The sequence below is a fragment of the Schistocerca serialis genome, chromosome 3 (genome assembly GCF_023864345.2).
Source record: "Schistocerca serialis cubense isolate TAMUIC-IGC-003099 chromosome 3, iqSchSeri2.2, whole genome shotgun sequence".
Taxonomy (NCBI): domain Eukaryota; kingdom Metazoa; phylum Arthropoda; class Insecta; order Orthoptera; family Acrididae; genus Schistocerca; species Schistocerca serialis.
The window spans coordinates 377,792,122-377,811,716 of NC_064640.1; the positions used below are offsets into that span (position 1 = coordinate 377,792,122).

The following is a 19,595-nucleotide window of genomic DNA, read 5'->3' on the forward strand; positions in this document are numbered from 1 at the left end:
GACTAATACTCAGTGTTCTTAAAATAACATGCTATAATTTCATTTTACTCAGGCAGTTTGTGTCATAGTATGCAACTAATCTTCTGTAACTTTCTCTTAGTTCCAACTTACCTGTCCACAGAAACCTTGTCAAACAACACTCCAGTTCAAGGGAGAACATTTCTAACAAATTGACCATTTCTGATAGTTTTGTTTTGAACACATCCTGCCATCTACTGAACACCAGTAGAACATGTCCAATAAATGCTTTATTTTTTTCCACAATGAAACAATGAATAACCTGGAAATTTGCATATCTGTACATCTACTGTCTATAGAAATGAGTTGTAAGCAGTCAGTTTAAAATAAATAATAATATCAATTACTAAAAGGTAGATAAAAACAGTGAAACTACCACTAGGTGCTAAAAAGTTGGACGTCCACGACTCTTCACAGAATGGGGGGTTCACAGGCTTGTCTGCTCTGTAAAGTAGGATGATGGTGATCTGTGGCATTTCTGCCAAAAGAACACAATGCTGGTGCACGCACAAGTGTTTTGGAGAACATCATTCATTGTACATTGTGAACATAGAGCTCCGCAGCAGATCACCCCACACGTCTTCACACATTGACCCAATGACTTCATCAATTGTAACTGGAGTGGGCACTAGACCAGTGGGATTCAGGTCAACGGAAGTGTCCGATTCCACTCGTCTGCTTTGACCCATGATGTAAGGGTGTTGTGGTGTGTGACGTCATTCCAACGTGGAGTTTGAGTTGATTGTGTTTGTAGATGTCGTCGTGTTTGACGGCATCTCTCTCTCTCTCTCTCTCTCTCTCTCTCTCTCTCTCTCTCTCTGTGTGTGTGTGTGTGTGTGTGTTTTTTTTTAGGATGGCGGGCCGAAATTTGTTGGTGGTAAAGCGTTTGTTTTTTTGGGTCTATTTTTCTCGAGTTGTAATGTTTTGTGTATTTATTGTGTACTGAATGTGTTTCAATTTAGCTAGGGATGTTTGAGTTTTCAATTTTTGAGGTGTTGTGGTTTTGTTTTTCATAGATGTAGGTGTTGGTTTTTTCGTATCAGTAGTTATAGTTGACCTATATAGGTATAGGTGTTTTGGTACCGTCGGCTGTGGTCAAGGGAAATGTCTGATTCCAATTTCCATAGTTTTGCTGTACACGTTGGTGTTTTTGTATCGTCAGCTGCCGTTGACCTATATAGGTCAAGGAAAGTGTCCGATTCCTGCAGATTTTGTAATTACTTTTTTGTTCATCTTGTGTATTTTGGGATCGTGGTGGTTTTTTTTACTGTTATATTTATCTTGTCGCCTCCCTAAAACCCCCGATTACCCGCAGTTGTCCTGTTAGTTTGATTGTATTTTTGGAGGGAGATGTTATTTTCTTATTTATACATATTTTCGTGTTTGTTGCGTGTGTATGTAGTGATATCATAGGCGCCATATTGGAGACGCTTAAAATAGCCATTTCCACCATATTGATGACGTCATGGGTCAAAGCAGACACGTGGAATCGGACACTTCCATATTCCCTGGGATTCGACTGTTGATCAATGGAAACTTGTCAGATCTTTGGATGAATCACATTTCTGCTTCACTAGGTTGATGGTCGTCTTCACAAATGCCATCACTGAAATGAACGGCAGCTCAAAACATGCAGCACACCATGGGTGCAGGCTGGTGAGAGCAGTATTACACTATGGGAGACATTTTCCTACACTTGCATGGGACCTGTGGTAGTAATCGAAGACACACTGAAAGCTGCAATCAATCTGCATCACTTCATGCTTGATGTCTTCCCTGACAGCGATGTTATCTTTCTGCAGTATAACTGTCCATGTCTCGGAGCCAGAACTGTACTTCAGTGGTTTGAGGAGCATTATAGAGAACTCATGTTGATGCCTCAGTGATCAAATTTGCATGATGTAAGTTCCAAAGAACCCCTCTGGGTCGCTATCGGGCACCATCACCTCATACGCAAATCAGCGGCCCTTTATTTATGCGAATTACATGACCAGTGTGTAGACATCTAATTCCAAATACCTCCACAAACCTCAATAAACTGCCGGGTCCCTGATACGCATATTCAGTGATGTATTTCATTCCAAAAATGGGCAAACAAACTATTAGGCAGGTGATCATAATGTTTTGGCTCATCAGTGTGTGTGTCAACACATTTGGCTTGGTGGGTCAGTAATAAAGTGCCAACTACAGGTCCAAAATTTATGTCACTAATCACTTCTTTCACCTCTGGCAATGTTAGCTAATGAGAAAAATGTTGAGTTGCACTGTGGTATGGAGTCTGGGTTAAACTGTAGGTCCTCCTGTAACTGGCTGTGTAAGTCAGTTCACAGATCAGAGGAAGGCAACAGCATACCACCTCCAATAGGACCCTGCCTAATACAGCACTGTGGTGTTCAAACTAACCTTTGGTTTGATGGCAGCTGTACCTTATTCACAGCTGAGGAATGAAATCATTACACAAGTATTTGGTCTCACCAACTACAGTTTAATGTATGTAACTTGCAGATGCCATTCTTCCCACTGACTCTTTAACTCATCACTTCTTCAACAACTTTGCTAAGTTTCAATACACTGCACATCAAGCCACAGGATTTTCCACACATACTTTCTTGGCTGCAAAATCTGTTAATAAAGGCTCTATTTCTCTGAATGCTCATGTTTTCTGGAACCCAGCATATTGCACATGTGACTTTTACATCAACTGCACACATTGTGTGGTGTAATACACAAAGCAGCTATTAGAGTTACAATATTTTAAAAATAATTGTTACCTTTGGAACTGGAGTACAAATGGGGGACAACTTAACTGGGACTTCTCTCTTGAGGTGTAATGTATAGCAGTGATGGGTTCTCATGTTAGGTGTCTATACTACATACAATTTAGCAATAGTTGCCCAATTGTTGACAGGGATGTATCAAATAGATCGAAGTGCATGCTTTCATAAACATTGCTTCATTTATGTGTGAATGTAAACTTTTCCGAAGAGTAATACTAGTGAATGTCGTTTTCAGGTATCCAGCAAGGTGGCAGTGTGAAAAATCACAAAGTTTTCATCGGCCTCATGGTTAGGCCTTAAGGGACTGAACAGCAAGGTCTTCAGCCCTCGGTCAAGAGATATTTCATCTGGAGTTAGTGATGCCAGCCAGAAATGTGACTGAATTATGGAAGTATGTAGGAGTATCGAGGCAAGCAATGCAATATTAATTCCAGAGATGAGAAATAGTTTAAAGAGAAGTAAAAGTAATCACTCTGTCTAGTACATAAGTCAGAGCAGACACGGGGTCCCCCATGGTTCACCTGTGGTGAGAGGAAGCCCAGCTGCATCTGACCCCTGCCAACTGTATTATGGGAAAAGACAGTCACGGGGTAAAGAATGCCTTTTAACTGGGAGATTAATAATACAGACAGCTAAAAACGTAATGGACATCAGTTGTATCAACAATAATAAAATAAGGTGAGAGAAATAAACATGTCTGGAGGTGGGTGGGGGCTCAGGCTTCCTGGGACTCTAATCCAATGGGGACTGTTCCTCCCACCACAGTTTACCCAACCTAGATCAATTCCAGTGAAAGTGTTACAGAGAAATTACACCCATTACACATGGGAGTGATACCCCTAAAATGGAAAATACAGTGTAGCCAAAAAAGGGACTAACCACATATAAATGGAATTAAAACAGAGTAAAATAGGGTTGACCAAGGCAGCTGACAGAGAAGGTAGGGTTGAGGATCTCCCAAACCCAGCATGTGTTTGGAGATGCCCCAAACTGAACTAGAAAGTAGTTCAAAGTTATATCTGAGAATAAAAATCATTTTCACATAGAAAATGGAGAACCAGTTCAAGTTTTCTGTGAGTAGTCTGCCAAAATTATAAGCAAAGAATCTGCAGACACCACGGTTAGCATGGAGAGCCAGGAGGATGAGCATTCTTTCAGGATGTGAGACACTGTTGCTAAGGCTCTGGAACCACACTGTAGTGCAACAATATAACTATGGATTAATCTGGTATGAACAGTCCAGGAATCTAACAAGAGCCCAGTGCAGCAGTACTATTGTGGAGTTTGTCAGAGAGCACAGTGGCCCACCAGATGTTCCATCTCCGAATACGGAGGGGTCTTATTTGCACCCACAAATATGGACCTAGGATTGTCAAAATGAATGTTGGGCGAGTAATCACTTCTCTATCAAAATATTCCCTGGGATACCCACATGACCTGGTACCCAGAGAAAGGAAATGAACAGGCAGTATGACTTGAGTCACAGAGAAGGTCATGAATAATAGACATTACGGGGTGACAAGAATAACGTAGGTAAATAGCCTGGAGACAGCTCATTGAGTCACTCCAAATTAAAAAGCGGTTGAGGTCTGTTTAATAAAATGTAAGGCTCTGTTAAAGACTATCAGCTCTGCTTTAAAAACACTACATGTTCCCACCAACAAATGTTGTTTCTGATCAGTGATGATGTAAAAGCATATTCCATCCTACCCATGGTTTTAGAGTAGTCAGTGTAAATGATGATAGCAGCCTCATACTTCTGAAGAACTGATAGGAACAGACAGGCAGACACAAGAAAGTCATGTGCATAAAAATTTATGTCCTTGAATTAGATTGGTCCTAATTCATGGTCTGGATACTGATCAAGGTGGGAGGGTCTTGTAGGGCAGGTGGGTGAGTAGGAAAACACAGACAGCACATTCTGAGGGAGTTAGGCAGAGGTGCCATCAGAGGGCTTTGAGACACATTCTAACTGTAATCCCACCTGAGGGAAGGCATCTGGAGTCAATGCCCCTTGCATGCAAAAAGAATTTGTAAGTTGGTTGATTAGGAAACTGCTGAATGGTGATTGCATTAATGTGCAAGAGTTGGTACCATCCGAATTGAAGAGGGAAGATCTCCACTTTGTCAAGGAGACTGGCTACGGGAGTAGTCCAGAAGCCACCAGTAACATCTTACTCCACTATGATGGACAGGGTAAAAATAATTTCAAAGCAAAAAGTGTCACTGAGCTGGAAATCTGGCAACCATAGTCCAATCAGGACAAGACCAGGGTATGGTAAATATGGAGGAGAGTAGTGTGCTCTGCTTTCGAATGCGGCTAGTCTTTAGTTGACAAATATGGAGCAGCCACATCAACTTTTTAGCAAAGAGGAGCCACAAAAATTGGGACTTTACAACAAAGTTCAAGTGCTGTGTATCCAAGTAGAGATCTGTGTCAAGATGGAAAATGGTACGATGACAAAAATGCATGACCTGTGTATTCATGGGTAAGAACTGGAAGACAATAGAAAGTGTGCCAGTGGATGCCCTTCAGAGGGTCCCTTGAAATTGGCATTCTGGCCAGACTCAGAACGGGAACTAGGCCAAATACAAAAGTCATCAACACACAGCACCACTGGTTGGATAGAGATCACTTTCCCATCAATGGTGATGAGGAAGAGAGTAACATTCAGTATGGAGTGCTGCACGACACCATTCTCTTGGACCCATGGGGAGCTGAGTAATGTACCTATTCTATCCTGAAACAACCAATGAGATAAAAAGTGATGAATAAAAATTGGTAGAAAGCTTCAAAAGCCACACTCATGGACGATAAGTTAAACGTGATGTCGGCAAGCACTGTTTTATCTCTTACGTAGGTCAAGACAAACTACAATGAGGTTTTGATGTTTAGAAAAAGCCCATCAAGATTGCTGATTCCAACCTTACAAGATGGTTGGTTGTGGATTGTTCCTCTTGGAAACCATACTATTAGGGAGACAAAAGCCCTTGCAATTCAAGAACCCAGCATAATCGTCATGCTACCACCCTTTCAAACAGTATGCTGAGTATGTTGGTGAGGTTAATCAGTTAGAATCTGTTGATGGACATGCAGTTTTTGCCTGATTTATGGATTAGTACAATGATATTATTTCGCCATTATGAGAAGAAAACATTTTCTATCCAAGTGCGGTTGAAGACCCTAAGTAAGCAGAGCCTTTCAGATGCTGGACCACCTGATTATGAACCAAATCAAGACCTGGGGCCATTTCGTGTCACAAGTCAAGAGCATGGAACAGTTCCCAATCAGTGAAAGGTTCATTATACAATTTAGCATTATGGGGGTAAAAATGTCTTCAACATGCCTTTCATGCATTCAAAAAGTAGCCAGCTGTGCACATTGTTGGGAAGTGGGTCACAAGGTGTTAAAACAAGAACTGATGCACTGGTAGAAATAGCCCTATGAAAGAAGAGACCCAGAACAGTTGATGGCCTTTGCACGCCCAGGAGACTATGGATCTTGGTCCACACCTGGGTTGAAAAGGAATACATTTTTGAGGAGGAGATGTTGCACTCCCAGTATTCCTTCTAACTTCATTTAAGTAGACAGTGACCCTTGGCATGAAGCCACTTAATAGCAATGAGCGTGGTCTGAGGGGGATGTTGCTCGAGTCCATGCAGGGCCCTTTGAAGATTTTGAATAGCTATTGCAACGTCTTCGGTCCACCATAGCATTGGTCCACAGTGGAAGAGGTCTGTAGAAAGGGGAACAGCAGCTCCAGAGGCAGTGAGTGATCACACTGGAGACATACCCCACAACATTGTTAACGCAATCTGATGCTGAGGGAATGAAGGTGATAGCAATGCTTCACAATTGACAGCTGGCTCTTTGAAGAGAAGGAGAAAAGGAGGAGAGAATTTATTGGATTAAGTTGGTTCTCTAAAAGTGTGTCAGTCCCCTGCCTGAAGGTAATTAAATGTTACAAATGATGATAGCTGGTGTCATTCAGACTCTCATGCTTCCAATATGGCACTGAGGGGAATCCACTCACTGACAATATCTGTGTGAACCAATGTACAAACTGCTCCAGATGCTCTGTTGGGGTCAGTATGGTTCTGACGGAACGCAAGGCAAACTCAAGAGGTTGAAGAATGGTCGTCAGTGAAATGCGTTTCTTGAGGGGGGCAACACAGATTGCAGAAACAGAAGAAATTAGTGGTTTTAGTTCTGGCAAGCAAAAACAATATCCAGTCTAAATAATATCCATTCTCACTGCATTGAATTATCCTGTTAAAAGTATTCTAGTTAAGCATGTAGGACCAGAAGGATAGGTCACGCCCCAGGGTCACTGTCTGTACCAAAGGGGATGAAAACAACAATGAACATTGATTCAGAATGGGACAGTTTGGAGGGGTATGGCACCTCTGGAGTCACAGGATTAGCTTTCTTCCATGATTTCTTATTTTTCTCTTTCACTACTTTTCACACTTGAGAATCTTGTGAGGGCTTATCCATCATTGGCATAGCAACCAGAGATGAGTGGTCAGCCCTGGGACCCACAGTCCACAGCTCCTTCAGCCACTGGCAGCTGTCCATTTGCTGGGCTACAGACTTCCGGGGAGAGGGTTTCCTAAAGGGTGCCCTGTTAATGGTACACATCAGATGAGGATACTGCTTCTCCGGCTGAGTGTAGGGAGCCGAAGTTTCTGCAGACGATCTACATTTACATACATACTCCGCAAGCCACAGTACAGTGCGTGAGGAGGATGCCGATCGTTTCCCTTCCTGCTCTACTCATAGGTACAGCAATGAAAAAACAACTGGATATATACCTTCATATGAGTCCTAATTTCTCTGCTGTCCTTAGGGGAAATGTATGTTGTTGGCAGTAGGATTGTTGTGCAATCAGCTTCAAATGTTGGTTCTCTAAATTTTCTCAGTATTGCTCCTCAAAAAGAATGTTGCCTTCCCTAGAGTGATTCCCATTTGAGTCCCCAAAGCATCTCCATAACACGTGTGTTGTTTGAATCTACCAGTAACAAATTTAGTTACCTGTCTCTGAAGTGCATCAATGTCTTGCTTTAATTCAACTTCTTGTGGATCGCAAACACTCAAGCAGTGCTCAAGAATAGGTTGCACTAATGTCCTATATATGGTTTCCTTTACAGACAAACAACATTTTTCAAAAATTCTCCCATTAAACCGAAGTTGACCTTTTGCCCTCCCTGCCACATTCCTCATATGCTCATTCCATTTCATATTGCTTTGCAACATTACACACAGATATTTAAAAGACGTGACTGTATCAAGTAGGCCACTACTAATGCTGCAGTCAAACACTATGGCTTCATTTTTCCTATTCATCTGCATTAAATACATTTTCCTACATTTAACGCTACCTGCCATTCATCTCACTAACCATGAAAAGCACCAGTGTATAGGGTTTCCTTTCCAATCACGCACCGAGCAAGGTGGCTAAGACAGCGTTACTGCAGTGTTCTCATGTTTGGGAGAAGAGGGGTTCCTAGCCCTTCTGGCCATCTTGGCTTGGGTTTTCCCAAGTTGCTACTGTGAATGCTGGGATGGACCCATTGATAAGGCCATGGCCGACTTCCTACCCTATCCTCGCCTACTTTATATAGGTTTTATAAATGTATTTCTTATTTCTGTGATGTCTGATATGTCCGATACTGTTGTGCAGGATGGTCTAAGGACGAATAAATAATTTTATTTACGCCACTGAAAAAGGAAACCGAATCAAGCATTATAAGTTACCCAGGGGGAAAAAAAGCGGTGAAGTACAACCTTTTGCCAAATCTACGGGAAGATTCCCGGTCAGCAATTCGGTCCGATTGTACATAAAAATTCACCGGAAAACACTGACATTACCTACACCTTAAGCATGCATATAACTACAGTGGATGGACAAAAATATGGAAACACCATACACACAACACATTACTATGTCTTAATACGGTAGAGGGAAAATACTGGCATCCAAAACAGCTTCCAGTCGTCCAGGGATGGATAAATACATACCCTGCATGTTTTCAAGAGTATCATATACCATTCTTCCAAAATAGCGTCAAGTTCAGGAACGATAGTAGACGTAGATTGCGATTACGCACGCTCCTCTCCAAAGTAGAACACAAAGGCTCAATAATATTGAGATCTGGTGACTGTGGTGCCAGGGGAAGATGCGATAATTCACCCTCGTGTTCACAAAACCAGTCCTGCGCAATGTGAGCTGTTTAAACAGGGACACTGTCGCCTTGAAACACAGCATCACCATTGGGGGTAAACATTGAACCATGGAATACAACAGAACAACCTGTAGGCTTCGTCAGCATCTGCATTTATATTCGAGCATGCATTTCTCGCGGTGTTTCCGTATCTGAATCATGGAATACAACAAAACAACCTGCAGGCTTTGCCAGCATCTGCAGTTATGTTAAAGCATGCATTTTTCGCGGTGTTTCCGTATTTAAGTCCAACGCCTTGTCCATAAATATATATGAAATGTGCTACAAAAATTCAAGAAGCTGTTTTTACCCTTATAGGAGCTTTCCCAGAAATGTTCTTAACTGTAGATAGGCTCAAAGTTTTTATGTACGTTGCCATAGTTTGTCTGGAATGTACGAAGCTCAATCCAAATCAAATTTAGGACACAATTACGTGAAACAACTTTCAAAACAAACAACTAAACACCAACGGGTGTAGACATTTCTAATAGTAAACACTTCCTGTTTCCTTATCCATCTCCTACACGTGTATTCAAAGATATTACCATTGTTAAATTACTTCATATTATCTTAAAAAAAGAAAAGAGACCGCCTTAATTGTTTCCTTTTTCTATGCAGGAAATTAATGTGACCAAATTACCCAAAAAATTCGTTAATTACGTGATTTTGGAAGCATTACAGGTAATTCAAGATTAATTAAAGTAGTGTAAGTTTTATTTTCCTTTTGTTTAAATTAAATGTCAGGATATTTCCTCGTTTCTTTTGTTTAATTGAGATAAAGTTGCATTTGTTCCTGGAGCAAACAATTCTGCGACGTCTACATTTTCAAAATATTTAGTTTTCTATTGGCACATCGACTACCGTCATCTGCAGAGCAGTACTGCTCATGCAAAACTGCGTGGTGTGACGTCATATTGGTTGGTAGAGGGGCTAAGCGTTTGTAAGCAGTTTGTTTTGTAGTTCATTTTGAATTGCAGAAACTTATTTAAAATTATTGAGTTCGGTTTTTGGTTTGTGATTTTTTAATATACTTGACTCAAATATTATAGTATCTAACCGGAGAGAATGACGTATAGGTTAAACTACGTACGAAACGGGCTGGAATTATGTGCCATTTTTTACTAATGACATTAAGAGGTTTTTGTGACAGTTTATACGCCGTGGCAATTCCATTGCTTGTATCTTAGACAGTTATCATCAGCCTTGAACGTATATTCATTTATAATTATTTTTTTATAGTTCTTTGTAAATTTCTTCATAACGTTCATTGAAGAAAATAAGACTCCGTTGAAATGTCACAGGCTGTTATGCCTACAAATCAGATGCGTGAGAGCCCACCAATGGAGCGGAATATACACGAAATGCTGAAGGATACGCCGGTGATGAATGATAGCAATACAGCTGTACACTCAGGAACAGCTCCCCCGACACCGCAGCGTATGGGCTTTATCCAACACCCGACATCATTACCTCTAAGTCAGACTGCAGGTAAATATCACCAACTGTTATTTGAACTTTATTGCCTCATTGTTAAGAATATTTTATTCGTTCCTTCGAGTATTAGCTACATCACGACACTCAATGTTTGTAAACATAAACATCGTGTGGTGTTAATTACAGATGACATTATCTGTCAAAATCATCATAATGATTTCGTGTCAGATACTTAATGTTACCTAATGATTTGCGAAACATCGTTAGATGTACATTCACATGTGCTTTGTCTTAGGTGTCATAATACTTACAAAACGAGATGTGTTGTCTCTCACCATTATAAACAAGAACATAAAGAGAATGAGATTCACACATTGCAGTACAGAGGAATTTTTCAGTTTGGTGGTACACAAATAATTTGTCTTCTCAGAAACATAGTGGTTGCTTGTGACATGATTCCTCCATTGAAGTGAGGTGGTTTGTTCCATGTTTATATTCCTTGGATCATGCAGCAGCACTTTTTCTTGACCTATAGCTATTTCTTATCTACATACACAAGTCTTTAATGTATGTTTACATCAAACATGGAGACACATCTGTCTCAAAATATGATACCGTGTGTTGTCAGCCTGAATTTAGGTTTCAAAATGATCTCTCAATAGAACATGCTATTTTTAAATTTATGAAACAGATTTCACGAAATTTAAGTGGCAAAATATTGGCTGTATTTTTTTTGACCTGTCAAGAGCATTTGATTGTGCAGCTCGCAGCGTTCTCCCGAATGTTATGGAATCTGAGATCCTGCTGGTAACCGGTTTTCATTCTGTGTAACTAAAAGGATACAGAGTGTTGCAGTTAAAAAGCTTGAGGGGTTTTCTTGGCGAAACATCATCAGAATGGGAATTCTCAGAATCAGTGTGCCACAGAAATTAATATTGAGTGTGCTCTTATTGTTTGTATATATGAATTATATTTAATTATATATGCAAGTAGCAGAAATAGTTTCCTTTGCTGATGATGGAAGTATTGTAATAGAGTCTAATGGAGTAACTTCAACACTGAAATCTGAATAATTTCTCAGAAATTAATCACTAGTTTTCTGCCAATGGACTTTCACTGAATTTTGATAAAACACTATACATAGGGTTCATAGTATCGGAAATAATGCATGAGGGTAAATCCATAAATGAAACAAAATAGTCTAAATTTTTGGATTTTTATATTGATAAGAAACTAAACCAGAAGTTGTCTGTGACAGATCTCTTTAAACCTCTAACATCTACATTAAGGATAATATGTGGTATCTGCTCTGGAATGCAGTTTAAACATTTGTGCATACTGACAACAATCTCACAGTTCATTTACTCCTTTATGAAGTGTATCAATAGCCAATCACAGCTTGAACACAATGGTAACATTCATAAATATAATACTAGAGGGAGATACCAAGCACAGTTCATTTACTCCTTTATGAAGTGTATCAATAGCCAATCACAGCTTGAACACAATGGTAACATTCATAAATATGATACTAGAGGGAGATACCAAGCAGTGTGACACAGTCATGAGCACATCACACTAGGATTCAGGACGACGATGGTTCAGATATTCAAATCTGTGTCCATCCAACCAGATTTAGGTTTTCCATGATTTCCTTAAATCACTCCAGGCAAATGCAAGGATAATTCCTTTAACAGGACACTGCAGATTTCCTTTCTTATCCTTGAAACAATCCGAGCTTATGCTCTGTCTATATCGACCTCAGTGTAGACGGGACGTTAAACCCTATCTTCCTTCCTGGAGGGAGATTTACACCATCCATCACTCACTCTTATTGTGGCACAGTAGGGAGTGAGATATTCAACCATAAAAGTCTTTGGATAAAGGGGAAAATCAAACAATGAAAAAGTTCTGGATGGAATTATAACAGTATTATGAGAAGGGTAGATTGCTGTTCACCATACAGAGGAGACGTTGAGTCACAGACAGGCACAACAAAAAGACCGCTTTACATTTAAGCTTTTTTTCTAAAGGCTCCAGAGTAGAAACACACACACACACACACACACACACACACACACACACACACACACACATTCACACAAGCACAACTCGGACACACATGACCACTGTCTCCGGCTGGAAACAATGGCCATTTATGTGGCAGTTGTGCTTGTGTGAATGTGTGTGTGTGTGTGTGTGTGTGTGTGTGTGTGTGTGTGTGTTTTTCTATTTTGGAAGAAGGCCTTTTGGCCAAAAGCTTAAGTGCATAACAGTATTTTTGTTATGCCTTTCTGCACCTCAATTTTTCCTCTGTTTGGTGTCTAGCTATCTATAATTTTCATAATATTGTTGTTATTCCATCCAGGACTGTCCATTGTTTGATTCAGCCTAATGGATTTTTTTTTTTCCATCCCACAACCCAATACTGTTTTCCTTTGTTCCTATTCTCTAATGCATTACCTTAATCAGTGTATCTCCTTTTCTGTTCTTCTTTCCTGTGTCTTTTCTGTTGCCTTCAAAACCACACACACTCTGACTTACGAAAAATGCTGTATCAACAATCTATTCTGCACACGACACGTGACTATGTGACTGCACAGAATGTTCGTGCAGCATCTCATAATCACATTCTTCCTGCCTATATAATTACTTCCATACCTTCAAATTAGTTATACTTCCTCACTCAGTGTCATGTATGTATGTGTGTTATTTACTGTACCTACCTGTGCCACCTGAACTAAGAACGTTGACGTTACCACCACCTCCCCCCTTCTCCCATTATTCCAGCATGCACATACTAATCTCATTTAATCAATGTACACCTGCTGTCCACACTCTTTTCACACATATCCAACCAACAACCTGCTGCAGCACATTATTATTGTCTTTTTACTTATTTTTCTCTCTGATGTCATTGCATTTTTACATCCGTTTTAGGTAGTTTTCACTATCGGCCATATTCCCTCATGTTTCATCTTTTTCCCCATACTTTATTCGTCTTGTGCCTGTTGTGAATTTTACCCACATATTTTTACTTCTTTTATGCATTTTTTTTTTATCCTCCACCATGGATACTTGCTGCTACCATCTGTGCCAATGCAAACAAGTTTCCTATGCCTAATCAGAACCCAATCCCACATAGACTCCTCCCAACCCACCCCAAAATGGTCTGTGTGACAAATGTCGTAAACAACATGGCAACAATAACATCATAATCATTACTGCTTTCTTTTCTAATCGTGCTAAACTAAAAATCAGTCTTGTCACCACAACCAGGGTGTTTCTTTACATTTGTTGGCTTCACCAGCTAATAAACAGACTGTTAAAATATGCACCAAAATGTGACATCACAGCAGCCATTAATGTTATGTTACTGGTCAAAGGTGAGTACTAGTATCAAATATAAAATAGGGCCTATTCCTCTTGACCCAAAGCTGTGACCACCTACCTGGTGACCTAAAGAATTAAGTAGACCAAAAAATTACCCTTAGATAAAAACTGAAATCATATCTCATCAATAATACAAGAATTGGTTAGCATGTTGCCATATTTTTTGCTGATAATGTGTTCTATAACTCTATATCTAACTCCTCCATCATAGCGAGAAGTCACAATTATGTTCTACAGGACATACCAATAACTATCTCCCTCCCTCCCCCCTCCCCCTCCCCACCCCTCCCCCTCCCCACCCCTCTCCCTCCCTCCCTCCCTCCCTCCCTCCCTCCCTCCGTCCGTCCCTCCCTCCCTCCCTCCCTCCCTCTCTCCCTCCCTCCCTCTCTCTCTCTCTCTCTCTCTCTCTCTCTCTCTCCCTCTCTCCCTCCCTCCCTCCCTCCCTCCCTCCCTCCCTCCCTCCCTCCCTCCCTCCTTCCTCTGTTCAAAAATTTTTATACATTCAGAATATTCCATTCATTGTCAGAGTAGACAATTCATGAAGAGTGCAACTCATTATTATTTCTGTTTAAAGTTAACGCTCTTTCCAAAAGATGGTTCTGGTTAACAACCAAACTTCAGGAGGCAGTAAATTAATAGCAAGGCTTTGATCAGGATGTCCAGTTGCTTAAAGAGCATTCTGCAAGAAATTATTTATATATGGTACTTCAGAATTATTGTATATTATTCTACTGCAGTGAAATGGTACCCTTGCTCCCTCAGTAACTGCCTTATGTCACTTTTTGTTAAGTTACAACACTTTTAAGAATATAACATTTTACAAAAGCTACACATTTTATGTCAAAGGGAAAAACCACAACCTCTGTGCCAATAACAATTTTTATTTAGCCATCTGGTATCACCATTGTTTTCCTATGCAGCTGATTTAGATGTACAATGAATCAGTTCTTAAACCTTATCTAAGAAATTTAGTTCACTATAGCTGAAATCCTCCCATGAACCATGGACCTTGCCGTTGGTGGGGAGGCTTGCGTGCCTCAGCGATACAGATGGCCTTACCGTAGGTGCAACCACAACGGAGGGGTATCTGTTGAGAGGCCAGACAAACATGTGGTTCCTGAAGAGGGGCAGCAGCCTTTTCAGTAGTTGCAGGGGCAACAGTCTGGATGATTGACTGATCTGGCCTTGTAACATCAACCAAAACGGCCTTGTTGTGGTGGTACTGCGAACGGCTGAAAGCAAGCGGAAACTACAGCCGTAATTTTTCCCGAGGACATGCAGCTTCACTGTATGATTAAATGATGATGGCGTCCTCTTGGGTAAAATATTCCGGAGGTAAAATAGTCCCCCATTCGGATCTCCGGGTGGGGACTACTCAAGAGGACGTCGTTATCAGGAGAAAGAAAACTGGCATTCTACGGATCGGAGCGTGGAATGTCAGATCCCTTAATCGGGCAGGTAGGTTAGAAAATTTAAAAAGGGAAATGGATAGGTTAAAGTTAGATATAGTGGGCATTAGTGAAGTTCGGTGGCAGGAGGAACAAGACTTCTGGTCAGGTGACTACAGGGTTATAAACACAAAATCAAATAGGGGTAATGCAGGAGTAGGTTTAATAATGAATAAAAAAATAGGAGTGCGGGTTAGCTACTACAAACAGCATAGTGAACGCATTATTGTGGCCAAGATAGACACAAAGCCCATGCCTACTACAGTAGTACAAGTTTATATGCCAACTAGCTCTGCAGATGATGAAGAAATTGATGAAATGTATGACGAGATAAAAGAAATTATTCCGGTAGTGAAGGGAGACGAAAATTTAATAGTCATGGTTGACTGGAATTCGTCAGTAGGAAAAGGGAGAGAAGGAAACATAGTAGGTGAATGTGGATTGGGGGGAAGAAATGAAAGAGGAAGCCGCCTTGTAAAATTTTGCACAGAGCATAACTTAATCATAGCTAACACTTGGTTCAAGAATCATAAAAGAAGGTTGTATACCTGGAAGAATCCTGGAGATACTAAAAGGTATCAGATAGATTATATAATGGTAAGACAGAGATTTAGGTTGGTTGGTTGGTTGGGGGGGTTAAAGGGACCAGACTGCTATGGTCATCGGTCCCAGAGATTTAGGAACCAGGTTTTAAATTGTAAGACATTTCCAGGGGCAGATGTGGATTCTGACCGCAATCTATTGGTTATGAAATGCAGATTGAAACTGAAGAAACTGCAAAAAGGCGGGAATTTAAGGAGATGGGACCTGGATAAACTGAAAGAACCAGAGGTTGTACAGAGTTTCAGGGAGAGCATAAGGGAACAATTGACAGGAATGGGGGAAAGAAATACAGAAGAAGAAGAATGGGTAGCTCTGAGGGATGAAGTAGTGAAGGCAGCAGAGGATCAAGTAGGAAAAAAGACGAGGGCTAGTAGAAATCCTTGGGTAACAGAAGAAATATTGAATTTAATTGACAAAAGGAGAAAATATAAAAATGCAGTAAATGAAGCAGGCAAAAAGGAATACAAACGTCTCAAAAATGAGATCGACAGGAAGTGCAAAATGGCTAAGCAGGGATGGCTAGAGGACAAATGTAAGGATGTAGAGGCTTGTCTCACTAGGGGTAAGATAGATATTGCCTACAGGAAAATTAGAGAGACCTTTGGAGAGAAGAGAGCCACTTGTATGAATATCAAGAGCTCAGATGGCAACCCAGTTCTAAGCAAAGAAGGGAAGGCAGAAAGGTGGAAGGAGTATATAGAGGGTTTATACAAGGGCGATGTACTTGAGGACAATATTATGGAAATGGAAGAGGATGTAGATGAAGATGAAATGGGAGATAAGATACTGCGTGAAGAGTTTGACAGAGCACTGAAAGACCCGAGTCGAAACAAGGCCCCGGGAGTAGACAACATTCCATTAGAACTACTGATGGCCTTGGGAGAGCCAGTCATGACAAAACTCTACCATCTGGTGAGCAAGATGTATGAGACAGGCAAAATACCCACAGATTTCAAGAAGAATATTGTGGTGTCACCGCCAGACACCACACTTGCTAGGTGGCAGCTTTAAATCGGCCGCGGTCCATTAGTACATGTCGGACCCGCGTGTCGCCACTGTGCGATCGCAGACCGAGCGCCACCACAAGGCAGGTCTCGAGATACGGACTAGCACTCGCCCCAGTTGTACGGACGACGTAGCTAGCGATGCACACTGACGAAGCCTCGCTCATTTGCAGAGCAGATAGTTAGAATAGCCTTCAGCTAAGTCAATGGCTACGACCTAGCAAGGCACCATTAGTAACATTGCATGTATCTAATGAGTCTCACTTGTATCGCCACAATCTCCAGATGTACCAAAAGGATGGATTAAAGTTAAGTATACCAGAAGCTACGTACTTTTCTTTATAGCATTCATTACGTATCCTGTTTCAGACCTCACGCCATCCTGCTTTAGCTTAGCGCGTGCCTTTCGGCTTCCTCTCATTGTGTCTAGGCTGTCTTGTCTAGACACAACAAATATAATAATTCCAATCCCAAAGAAAGCAGGTGTTGACAGATGTGAAAATTACCGAACTATCAGTTTAATAAGTCACAGCTGCAAAATACTAACGCGAATTCTTTACAGACGAATGGAAAAACTGGTAGAAGCGGACCTCGGGGAAGATCAGTTTGGATTCCGTAGAAATGTTGGAACACGTGAGGCAATACTAACCTTACGACTTATCTTAGAAGAAAGATTAAGAAAAGGCAAACCTAAGTTTCTAGCATTTGTAGACTTAGAGAAAGCTTTTTACAACGTTAACTGGAATACTCTCTTTCAAATTCTGAAGGTGGCAGGGGTAAAATACAGGGAGCGAAAGGCTATTTACAATTTGTACAGAAACCAGATGGCAGTTATAAGAGTCGAGGGGCGTGAAAGGGAAGCAGTGGTTGGGAAAGGAGTGAGACAGGGTTGTAGCTCCTCCCCAATGTTATTCAATCTGTATATTGAGCAAGCAGTAAAGGAAACAAAAGAAAAATTCGGAGTAGGTATTAAAATTCATGGAGAAGAAGTAAAAACTTTGAGGTTCGCCGATGACATTGTAATTCTGTCAGAGATAGCAAAGGACTTGGAAGAGCAGTTGAACGGAATGGACAGTGTCTTGAAAGGAGGATATAAGATGAACATCAACAAAAGCAAAACGAGGATAATTCAGATTAAATCGGGTGATGCTGAGGGGATTAGATTAGGAAATGAGACACTTAAAGTAGTAAAGGAGTTTTGCTATTTAGGGAGTAAAATAACTGATGATGGTCGAAGTAGAGAGGATATAAAATGTAGACTGGCAATGGCAAGGAAATCGTTTCTGAAGAATAGAAATTTGTTAACATCGAGTATAGATTTAAGTGTCAGGAAGTCGTTTCTGAAAGTATTTGTATGGAGTGTAGCCATGTATGGAAGTGAAACATGGACGATAACCAGTTTGCACAAGAAGAGAATAGAAGCTTTCGAAATGTGGTGCTACAGAAGAATGCTGAAGATAAGGTGGGTAGATCACGTAACTAATGAGGAGGTATTGAATAGGATTGGGGAGAAGAGAAGTTTGTGGCACAACTTGACTAGAAGAAGGGATCGGTTGGTAGGACATGTTTTGAGGCATCAAGGGATCACAAATTTAGCATTGGAGGGCAGCGTGGAGGGTAAAAATCGTAGAGGGAGACCAAGAGATGAATACACTAAGCATATTCAGAAGGATGTAGGTTGCAGTAGGTACTGGGAGATGAAGAAGCTTGCACAGGATAGAGTAGCATGGAGAGCTGCATCAAACCAGTCTCAGGACTGAAGACAACAACAACAACAACAACAACGTAGCTGAAATAAAGTACATTTGCGATTGACAGATTGCACTGGAAAAGTACGTATTTGGGGGGGTTACTGCGATGATGAATGTATAGTTTGAACTACATGACAAATCAGTGTACATGATGATCTTATTTTTGTGTTGAGATTTGTTGGCTTCACCAACTCACAATCAGATTATCACATTTCAACGTAACCTAGAGCTTGGCCTAAGTGAAAGATCAGTCTGTCACCACAACCAGGTTTTTTGCTGTAGCATTTGTTAGCTTCACCAGCTTGCAACCAAATGGTCATATTCTGACCTAGCCTGGGCTTCAGGCTTCGCTTCCAGTCAGTCTGTCTGCACATCCCAGTTTTTGAAGTCACCAAAGAAATATCAAAATCAGTAAACAGTCTTAAAATTCACAGTCATATCATTAAAAGTTATTCTGGTGATGTCCATATCAAAAACAAATGTAATCAACTCTTATCTTCTGCTGAAAGAAATAATTAAATCCAGTGATGCTCATTGGCCGCCAATGTCAATGAATTCCCATCATCCTCACACAGTGCAAGAACTGTCAACACCATAAGTTCACTTCAAAGCATGATTATTTTGTTAATTTTCCACAGTCATATTACAGAAAGTCAACTTTGTAATAGCTCCTTGACTTGGGTGCCATCTTTAGTCCCTGTGACATGTGGAAGCTGTTTAGCTCCTAAGCTGATGATTTATTTGATAATGAGGATTAGATGGTTTGGTTTCATAAGTTGTAGAAGTTCACTTTTCTTAAACAGGCCTGAGAATGAATTTCTTGTTAATCTGAAATCAATCACATAAGAAATAGATTTGACAAACTCGGGCTACTAAAGAGAAACTATTATAGCACTTTCAATTAATGTTAGTAATAAAAACCAAATTACTGACTGAAATATT

General features: G+C 40.6%; 2 protein-coding genes across 9 annotated transcripts in view; one reads left to right on the forward strand and one right to left on the reverse strand.

The window, feature by feature from the left end:
* LOC126470206 (lipoamide acyltransferase component of branched-chain alpha-keto acid dehydrogenase complex, mitochondrial) overlaps positions 1-9,538 on the reverse strand; it is a 101,838-nt gene extending 92,300 nt beyond the window's left edge. For all 3 annotated transcript variants that reach the window (XM_050097878.1, XM_050097877.1, XM_050097876.1), the window contains exon 1: positions 9,331-9,538. In XM_050097878.1, the coding sequence (XP_049953835.1) occupies positions 9,331-9,399 (69 nt within the window). In that variant the 5' untranslated portion in view covers positions 9,400-9,538. The remainder of the gene's footprint in view (positions 1-9,330) is intronic.
* A 386-nt stretch (positions 9,539-9,924) lies between these two features.
* Positions 9,925-19,595, forward strand: part of LOC126470207 (arfaptin-2) — a 59,351-nt gene continuing 49,680 nt past the window's right edge. The window contains exons 1-2 of one of the 6 annotated variants that reach the window (XM_050097883.1): positions 9,925-9,960; positions 10,322-10,508. In XM_050097883.1, the coding sequence (XP_049953840.1) occupies positions 10,328-10,508 (181 nt within the window). In that variant the 5' untranslated portion in view covers positions 9,925-9,960; positions 10,322-10,327. Of the gene's footprint in view, positions 10,230-10,259; positions 10,509-19,595 lie in introns of all 6 variants that reach the window. The other 5 variants (XM_050097880.1, XM_050097882.1, XM_050097879.1 and 2 more) reach the window with 5 other exon arrangements.